The following is a 10698-nucleotide window of genomic DNA, read 5'->3' as shown; positions in this document are numbered from 1 at the left end:
GCGCCCAGTTTTTTTGCTGATGTTAATGCCAGAGGAGGTGGTCGAGTTTGTGCCACACAAGGGACACCAAGGGACACTGGGTTTGATCCTCGCACTCTGTAAATGTCTTTGATGAGTTTTGCATGTTCTTCACGTGTGCGCCTGATCTTTCTGGAGCCACCGAGACCCCGACCAGGAACAAGCTGTTAAAAGCAATGATAAAATGACTATGTATACACAGTTATGTGTTGTAGCCTGTTGTAAGTACCAGCTCTTCTCCAGCAGGTGGAGTTGCTCTGTAAATGCCTTTGATGAGTTTTGCATGTTCTTCACGTGTGCGCCTGATCTTTCTGGAGCCACCGCGACCCCGACCAGGAACAAGCTGTTAAAAGCAATGATAAAATGTCTATGTATACACAGTTATGTGTTGTAGCCTGTTGTAAGTACCAGCTCTTCTCCAGCAGGTGGAGTTGCTCTGTAAATGCCTTTGATGAGTTTTGCATGTTCTTCACGTGTGCGCCTGATCTTTCTGGAGCCACCGCGACCCCGACCAGGAACAAGCTGTTAAAAGCAATGATAAAATGACTATGTATACACAGTTATGTGTTGTAGCCTGTTGTAAGTACCAGCTCTTCTCCAGCAGGTGGAGTTGCTCTGTAAATGCCTTTGATGAGTTTTGCATGTTCTTCACGTGTGCGCCTGATCTTTCTGGAGCCACCGCGACCCCGACCAGGAACAAGCTGTTAAAAGCAATGATAAAATGACTATGTATACACAGTTATGTGTTGTAGCCTGTTGTAAGTACCAGCTCTTCTCCAGCAGGTGGAGTAGCGGCGCCGCTCAGCTCCGCTGGTGCGGTCAGTGTGGGCGGTGCGACCCGGGGCATCGTAACACACACACACACACACACACACACTCGGTACGGCAGAGAGCATCAGGCTCGCAGTGCTGCATCTCAGTGCCACAGCATCCGAAACCATGTAGAACTGATCCCGGGCTTCACTGGGTGTCGGATCAGCACCATCAGCTTCATTATTAGACTGACCGCAGATGAACCGGGATGGCCGGGGGTCGGCGAGGACTAGTGGCCCCTCAGAATACTTTTCTAGAGAACATTGTCCGGAGATCCAACGGTAAGCAAAGCTCAAAAGAGCTCATTTAAAGATGATTACTTCCCCTTTTGTTTATTAGTATTTCAACCATCTTATACAGAAGTCAGAAACAAGTTGAGTTCATCCTACATCATCTTTGCTGATGTTATTGTATCATCTCGTTTTATTTATTATGCTTAAAACAATCTGCTTGATGTCCATTAATTAAAACATAAACATAACATGGACAGAAAATGTTTAGTGCTGAATTATACAAATCCAACTAGACAGAAAACAACAATTAATCCACCTGCAGTTATTAATCAGTGGACGTTTCACTGTTACGCATGGCTGCACTTTCTCCAGCTGTCTTGTGATTCAGTGTTCAGCATCTTTAGGTTTATTTATTATACAGTATCTGATAAAGGTGCTTTAATACATATTACGTACCCATTTTACATTTATTTTCAGAACCTGGGATTTGTATCAATGTGTCTAGGAACCATAATCTATGATTCAGACACTCATTTTATCCTCCTGGTTAAGTTTTTGGTTGAGACACTTTTGGCAGGTATTAAAGCTGATAGTTGTTAAGATTCATGTTTTTTAGTTCCACAATGTAATTACATTTACATTTTTACATTTTCAATTATCAGTGTCTCATTCCTCTTTACATTTTTTAAACATTTTGCCAGATTGGTTGGGTATACACTGCAGTGACACACAGCAGTTGGAGTGTCACCACAGCCGTTTTGGGTCATAACCTGGCTAAAAATGTAAGCTTCCCTGCAAAGAGGTGCAGATTTTTATCAAACATTACTGTGAACTGAACTGTGCACCATTTATTTGCCCATTAACTTTTACCAGACTAGCAACACCAGGGTCTGAGAAGGATCTCCCTAATGCCAACATCACCACATTTACAGTGATAGTGTGACATGTGTCTTATAAGACTCTAGTTTACAAACTCTTTTAAAACATTCCACAATAAACAGGTCATTTGATAACAGGTGAGGGTATCATGATTGAGGGGGGATTTTAAAGTTTGTTCAAAATAAATTGTTTGCAAGAATCTCAAGATATTTCTTGCTATGTTGTCCATCATTATTTTACAATAATTACTTAGCATGGACTTTGTTTCTAAATGTAAATGACTTTTAAATATGAATGTGCTACTTCACATAGATTATATTCAAGACAAGATGTCCAAAGACGTGCAAGTGAGGTGAATTGGAGACACTAAATTTTCCAAGACTGTGTTTGATATAACCTTGTGAACTGATGAATTTTGTGTAATGAGTAACTACCGTTCCTGTCATGAATGTAACCAAAAGTGTGTAAAACATGACGTTAAAACCCTAATAAAGCAAACAAAAAAACTGGAAGACCACGACCAAGCCTGGTCTATTTCAACAACACTTCACTATCAATTACCTAAATTAGGTAACTAGCTTAATTGACTAGCAATTATTTTTTCACAGCAATGATATGATTGTTGCAGAATACCACGGGTGTCTTTTACATAATCAACACAATACAAAATGCATTTCCACTTTTTTTTTTGCTTTTTGACGTGTTTAAAGTAGTGATGTTTGTTTTGGGGCAGCACATTGGCACAGTTAAGATATTGTTAAAGTTCAAACCATGTTTCCGCAATGTTTGTGAGAGTTTAGAACGTTCTCCAGTTTTTCTGACCTTTAAAAGTTCAGAAGGTAAATTGTCTATTCTATATGCCGGAGTTGGTGAATGAGTAAATGAGTTGCTCTGGTCTTTGTGTTTAGGGTGTTTGCTTGTCTCACATCCAGCAATTGCAGGTGACACTGGACCCACTGTGATCCTAACCAGAATAACTGAATAAATACATGAATAATTATTTTTGTTCTTTATTTGTATTTGGTATATATCAGAAACTGTCTGATTTCTAGTTTTGAATTAACACATTCATCGTGGATGCATACACTGTGAGTGGTTGTAGCAGTGCTGGTGTTGATTCAATACTAAAATTGTGCTGTGTTTAATTACCCTGCTTCTCCAATAATGCTTTAACCATCTTTCCTTTCAACTTTTCAGTTTTGACATTATCCCATAGACAGACAGGTACAAACTGCTTTCAAAATCATGTACTTTTTTTTTTCTTGTTCTCCAACTCCTTCATTCCTTTCATTATTTATTTATGTTCTATTTTTTGTAGCTTTAGATAGTAGAAGTCATTTTTCACCCTGTTAATTTTCCAGTCTGTTGTTAATCCCTGATCCAAGTCCTCATGTAGAAATCAGCACTAACTGTGTGTCCTGCTCGATTGTTGCAGTTTTCCACTCGAGGTTCTAGACTGTAGTGTTTTTCTAGCATTTCTTTTCCCATGTTTTATACCTGAAAATGAATTCGATTTACCCAGCTGAAACTCCAGTGCTATATGATTTAATGCATGGTTCTGTTAAATCCAGCTGGATCTGTTTAAACACTGCAGGTGTTTCTTTTGCTTTGGGGATTTTACTGTGTAGCAGATTTACACAAATTTTTACAGCAGTTGTTTCAGTGAGGATTTTACAAGCTGTCACCACTTACAGAGCAAAAGGAATAAGAGGATCACATGAGGTATATTTTACTTCAAGAAGATTGATTAAAGATTTACGTTTCTCATTCCATGAGATTAGCTGGTTTGTAATAAATGTGTATATTATACTTAGAACATATAGATTCTACTATAATAAATATTTGTTATTGCATAAAGGAGAAGTCATTAAAAGTATTTGCAACTATTTGCACACAAGATGGCAAACGTTTATGTATACTTGACTTCTGAACATCATCTCTAAATGAACCATGTAGGCGTTAATATGGAACAAACGTCTTTCCAGTGGATTTTGATGGATGGATTTACTTCTATTTAGCTGCAGGTTCATATGTGAGGTAAAGAGCTGAAGTTCTGTTGTGAGACCTGGTTTGCATTTGGCATTTCAGTTTATCTCAAAGATGTAACATTACATTAAAATCAGCTCTTTGTTCAGGCCTGTCAGTTTGACTCACTAAACTTAACAAATCATTTCTACATTGTCCAATAATTTGTACATGCCACGCTCACACAGCAAGGATCCTTTCTCAATCTGTTGTCACAGATACAACAGCGGTAGCCTAGTGGGTAGAGCTTCAGGCTGTCAATCAGAAGGCTGTGGGTTTCAATTCTGGTCTTGGGTTCTTGAACAAGGTGCTGTACAATGGCTGACCCTGTGCTTTGACCCAAGCTTCCAAATAAGCCAAGCTTGGATATGTGGAAAAAGGATTTAATTGTGCTGTATGTGTACATGACAAATAAACTCCTCCATATATTATTATTATTAAAAGTTAAAAGCACACAATAAGATTATACAGTCAAATCAGCCCTACAGAATTATAGCTAATACTGTTGGAAACCAACCTTTGATAAACATGAACAACCTACATACACAAGGTAAAAGTTTAGCTGTACAGATATTCCTAGTGATCCTACATCAACTAAACAGTTACATGATTTATTGTAATACTCATTGTACATGACTTTACACATAACTGATGCTTATCTGGTGATTTTCTTCACCACAAGAGCTTACGTCCATCCATGTTTACACAGCGCTTGTGAGTGTTTGTGTCCCAAAACAGCGTCCTATGTGCCACATATGTGTAACTTTACTTTCGGTATAGTGCACTAGGGTGCTTCATTAAGAGACAGTGATTGCTTTATACACCAATCAGCCATAACATTAAAACCACCTCCTTGTTTCTACACCCACTGTTAACTTTATCAGCTCCACTTACCATATAGGAGCACTTTGTAGTTCTACAATTACTGACTGTAGCCCATCTGTTTCTCTGCATACTTTTTTAACCTGCTTTCACCCTGTTCTTCAATGGTCAGGACCCCCACAGGACCACCACAGAGCAGGTATTATTTGGGTGGTGGATCATTCTCAGCACTGCAGTGACACTGACATGGTGGTGGTGTGTTAGTGTGTGTTGTGCTGGTATGAGTGGATCAGACACAGCAGCGCTGCTGGAGTTTTTAATTACTGTGTCCACTCACTGTCCACTCTATTAGACACTCCTACCTAGTTGATCCACCTTGTAGATGTAAAGTCAGAGACGATCGCTCATCTATTGCTGCTGTTTGAGTTGCTCATTTTCTAGACCTTCATCAGTGGTCACAGGACGCTGCCCATGTGGCACTGTTGGCTGGATATTTTTGGTTGGTGGACTATTCTCAGTCCAGCAGTCACAGTGAGGTGTTTAAAAACTCCAGCAGCATTGCTGTGTCTGATCCACTCATACCGGCACAACACACACTAACACACCACCACCATGTCAGTGTCACTGCAGTGCTGAGAATGATCCACCACCTAAATAATACCTACTTTTACATTGATGAACTGCATGAAAGGGGGCTAACAAAGCATGCAGAGAAACAGATGGACTACAGTCAGTAATTGTAGAACTACAAAGTGCTCCTATATGGTAAGTGGAGCTGATAAAATGGACAGTGAGTGCAGAAACAAGGAGGTGGTTTTAATGTTATGGCTGATTGGTGTAAGCATTTAATTGCCTTTGGTTCCATCTAATTGATACGACATTTCTGTTCCCTTCTTACAAACTTCTTAATGGTGTACTGATGATGATCTGTACCTAAAATCTTTCTAGCATAGACTAGTCCTAATTTATCTACAGAAAACTATAGTGGGTTTTATGCAAAGTGATTTTGCTTACTTTCAACATAGCTAACTGTATTGTTACTTCATTCCAGACACCAATTTTGTTTTGGGGAATGCCCAGATTGTGGACTGGCCCATTGTCTACAGCAACGATGGATTCTGCAAGCTGTCGGGGTATCATCGAGCTGAAGTCATGCAGAAGAGCAGCACTTGCAGGTTTGTAATCTTTTTATCCTTCTATTGTTCGGGTAGAACACAAACATACACACACACACACACACACTCAAATGAATGGGCTGGAAATGAATTTTAAAACTAAAGTAAGCTATAAATAAGACTCAACTGCTTAGGTAGGCATAACATCACTCTGATTTATAGACATGCTATAACACTGCACACAGCAATGCACTCGATTCATCTTGAATTGCACACTGGCGGTATGGTGCATCCTTGTTGTGTATGCATCATTAGGTTTTGTCTTTTCTCTATTTCAGCTTCATGTATGGTGAACTCACAGACAAGGAGACGTCTGTGAAAGTGCGGCAGACCTTCGAGAACTATGAGATGAACTCTTTTGAAATTCTCATGTACAAGAAGAACCGTAAGTAGAATTTACTTTTTGATTTAAAGATGGTCTATACAGACATGTGACAAACTTAAGGTGTCGTTGATTAAAATGAGCTTCCTGAATGGGTATATTGCACCCTGAAACTGTACTGAGGTAATAGAAAACCATTCTAACAAAATATTGTCCTTAGTTGGTGTGTTGATGGTGGTAGAGAGCACTGTCTATTATGTTGGTCCCTTATTTCTCATAGTTCTTCATTTGGGTTCTGTAAAGCCAGAGCCGATCAATAACTTTTTATACTCAGTAAACCATTTAATGATTCCCTTCACATCTAAAGACACCACTGCCATTAGTTATTACAATAATATAAATAAAAGTGGACCCAACAATGTCCCTTCAGCATAACAAATCCAAGTTTAAGGTGAACTGAAAATGCTTAGTATTTTAAATGGCACAGCATGATGGGATGTTAACAGTTTATTCAGCAGCTGTAGTTTAGCTATTAAGGTACTGGACTAATAGTGCCACTGTTGAGCTTCTGACCGAGGCTCTTAACCCTCAATTGCTCGAACTGTATTCGGCCATAATTGTAAGTTACGGCGCCCATGTGGGCGAGATATTCCGCTGACTCACCAGCAATGAGTTTCTGAACTGCCGGGTTCGAGGCTCGGTGTTGCCACCGGTCGGCTGTGCGCCATCTGGCGGGCATAATGGGCAGTGCCTGAAAAAAATGGGGAGAAAAATGCATTAAAAAAAATTTGTAAGTTACTTTGGTTAAAGGCGTCTGATAAATGCCATAAATGTAATTATGATGTGTAACAGCATTTGTACTTATATTTGCTTTTTTGATGTGTTGACTCTATTTAAATCTATTTAATTTTGTTGCCCGTACAGGAATGCCGGTCTGGTTCTTTGTGAAGATTGCACCCATCTGTAATGAGCAGGATAAAGTGGTGCTCTTCCTGTGCACGTTTAATGACATCACTGCATTCAAGCAGCCGATTGAAGACGATTCATCTAAAGGTTTGTGATATTGATACTATACCACATCAGCACACTCAAATCTTTATACAGTAGCTCCATAAAAATGTTCCCACACTTTAACCCTCATCTGTCCAACAAATATGAAAATGGAAAATGTCTCAGATTGTGGACACACCCACCAAATGTCGCATGGGCTTTGTTTATGCATTGGATTGTACTGGCTCTGATATTTTGCACTGTGGTAAGACTTTCCACTTACATGTTTAGTACATGAGCCCAGTCTGTGAACTCACTTTAAAAATCTTTTGACATATCACTTAAATAAACAAACACACTGCCATCCATTGCTGGAAACCAGAGACAGCACAACTGGTGATGTTATTCTCCTTTCTCTAGATATACAAAGTTAGCTAATAATATTAAAAACCTATGAACGTTTGTATAGGGTCAGTTGTTGCCCTTTTCTAAAAAAATTGATTTGGCCATGACAGGTTTCACACATTTTCTAGGACACATGGACTAGCCCATACCCTTTCAGATTGGTATTTGTTGTTTGATAGGTAAAGTAATGACCTAGTGGTTTAGTAAAATAGGAGAAAACATGATTAAACTGGAAATACTGAACTAATTAAACTAGGTACAATAAAGTAGGTAAACTAAATTGTTTTATCTTTTATTTTTATATATATCATGCAGTAAGCAAAGTGTTATTATTATCATTTTAACACTGTAGATGTTGAATGATTTTTCCTGCAAATTTAAGAAAACCTAATCCTAATAGATTTTTTGTCTTAAACCTCAATGCTCAAATCCTCATGATTTGCAATAGCAGATTCAAAATGTACAATATTACAAGTGATTAAAATGTTATTAGTTGATAATATCGCAGATTTCTATAATTAAACTTCTTTTTTTTCAGGATGGGGTAAATTTGCCCGTTTAACTCGGGCATTGACGAGCAGTCGTGGCGTCATTCAGCAGCTGGCTCCCACCGTTCATAAAGGAGAGAACGTCCATAAGCACTCTCGACTGGCTGAGGTAGTGTGTGTGCGCGTGTGTGTGTGTGTGTGTGTTCAATTCTCATCAAAATCAACAATCTCAGACCTTGATCTCTAAGCTCTCCTGTCCATAAGCAGTTACACTTGTACTCCAGTCCTCAGAGCTGCTCTGCTTTCTTGAGATAAATCTTCCCTACGCAGATACACACATGAAACTTCATCCGAATGCCTCCTCTGATTAGTCAACAAACTTTTTTAGCAAATATTGGCCGATTCTTGCTACTTCCAATAAGGAATCTGTTTTATTGGCTTGATATGATTTTGATGTTTTGTTGTACATCCAGGTGCAAAAATCAATGTCATGACCTGTTTACTACAAGTAAACCTAATACAACTCTATACCTGTAAATATTATAGAATATTATGCATTTATTTACAAGTTATGATTGTTTTTTCCATATTCTTTCCTGTTAGGTATTGCAGTTGGGTTCAGACATTCTCCCTCAGTACAAACAAGAGACGCCCAAAACCCCGCCCCACATCATCCTACATTATTGCACCTTTAAGACCACTTGGGATTGGGTGATCCTCATCCTCACCTTCTACACAGCCATCATGGTGCCCTACAACGTCTCCTTCAAAACCAAGCAGAACAACGTCACCTGGCTGGTGGTGGACAGCATCGTGGATGTAATATTCCTAGTGGATATTGTCCTGAATTTTCATACAACTTTTGTGGGTCCAGCTGGGGAGGTCATATCAGACCCAAAGCTCATCCGCATGAACTATGTGAAGACCTGGTTTGTCATCGACTTGTTGTCCTGCCTTCCCTACGATGTCATTAATGCTTTTGAGAATGTAGATGAGGTAAGTTTGGGTGCTTTTATTGTCTATATCTGACATATACACCGATCAGCCATAACATTCAAACCACCTCCTTGTTTCTACACACACTGTCCATTTTATCAGCTCCACTTACCACATAGAAGCACTTTGTAGTTCTACAATTACTGACTGTAGTCCATCTGTTTTTCTGCATGCTTTGTTAGCCCCCTTTCATGCTGTTCTTCAATGGTCAGGACCCCCACAGGACCACCACAGAGCAGGTATTATTTAGGTGGTGGATCATTCTCAGCACTGCAGTGACACTGACATGGTGGTGGTGTGTTAGTGTGTGTTGTGCTGGTATGAGTGGATCAGACACAGCAGCGCTGCTGGAGTTTTTAATTATCGTGTCCACTCACTGTCCACTCTATTAGACACTCCTACCTAGTAAAGTCAGAGACGATCGCTCATCTACTGCTGCTGTTTGAGTTGGTCATCTTTTAGACCTTCATCAGTGGTCACAGGACGCTGCCCATGTGGCGCTGTTGGCTGGATATTTTTGGTTGGTGGACTATTCTCAGTCCAGCAGTGACAATGAGGTGTTTAAAAACTCCATCAGCACTGCTGTGTCTGATCCACTCATACCAGCACAACACACACTAACACACCATCACCATGTCAGTGTCACTGCAGTGCTGAGAATGATCCACCACCTAAATAATACCTGCTCTGTGGGGGTCCTGACCATTGAAGAACAGGGCGAAAGGGGGCTAAAAAGATATGTAGAGAAACAGATGGACTACAGTCAGTAATTGTAGAACTACAAAGTGCCACGACATGCATGCCCCTTAAACATGTAAACATTTAACTAATTGTAAGAAGAAATTCCTCTCTGATAAGTTTATGAACGTGATTTACAAAAATATGTAACATATGCAGTAATTGTTAACTGCCACCCATTGACCTTACTGGTTTGTGTGGTAAATTATTGGTTGTGGTAACCAACATACACACCACAGATGCAGTAGACAAACATGAATGTTGGAGTATTCCTTTAATTAGCTGCAGACTATAAAATAGTTTCACTGCAGGATATTTGATAGTCGGGCTTCATCAGCGCACAGACCCATTACTGCCAAAACTGCTTTGTTGTTTCATGATGTATGAACACAGACGACTGCACGTTATACTGAAGCAGCATCTCTGGAGAAAGCATTTCATTCCAGTCATTCCAGGTAGTTCCTTCTGGAGTATTTGAATCATTTTAGTGAGTAAGAGTGGCTGTCATTTCATGTTGCTGAATCATGGAGTCTTACTGCAGAGGTTTATACATTTTGATACGGTCTCATGTTACTAATGATTGACACATTATTTACATAGTGTTATGTTTATGTGCTGAGCAGAGCAGTCCCTGCTGAAGGGAACCAGTCCTGTAACATTAAGGTTTACTCTTAAAAATGTATAGTGTTGTGAGATTTCAAAATAACCCTTAAAGATTGACACAGACAACCGGAGTAATAGTAAAAGCAAATAATCAATTTATTACTCAGCTGAGGAGCCATCTCATAATGCAA

At 39.4% G+C, this 10698-nt stretch overlaps 1 protein-coding gene across 1 annotated transcript in view; it reads left to right on the top strand.

Moving 5' to 3' along the window:
- The first annotated feature begins 1015 nt into the window (after nucleotides 1-1015).
- The window catches only part of kcnh1b (potassium voltage-gated channel, subfamily H (eag-related), member 1b), a 45804-nt gene continuing 36121 nt past the window's right edge, over nucleotides 1016-10698 (top strand). Inside the window, exons 1-6 of the mRNA XM_063012906.1 lie at nucleotides 1016-1112; nucleotides 5842-5965; nucleotides 6244-6350; nucleotides 7212-7340; nucleotides 8221-8339; nucleotides 8774-9166. Coding sequence (XP_062868976.1) covers nucleotides 1040-1112; nucleotides 5842-5965; nucleotides 6244-6350; nucleotides 7212-7340; nucleotides 8221-8339; nucleotides 8774-9166 — 945 coding nt within the window. The 5' untranslated portion in view covers nucleotides 1016-1039. The remainder of the gene's footprint in view (nucleotides 1113-5841; nucleotides 5966-6243; nucleotides 6351-7211; nucleotides 7341-8220; nucleotides 8340-8773; nucleotides 9167-10698) is intronic.

Source organism: Trichomycterus rosablanca, chromosome 17, assembly GCF_030014385.1.
Source record: "Trichomycterus rosablanca isolate fTriRos1 chromosome 17, fTriRos1.hap1, whole genome shotgun sequence".
Taxonomy (NCBI): domain Eukaryota; kingdom Metazoa; phylum Chordata; class Actinopteri; order Siluriformes; family Trichomycteridae; genus Trichomycterus; species Trichomycterus rosablanca.
This window is presented reverse-complemented; position numbering and strand designations above follow the sequence as displayed.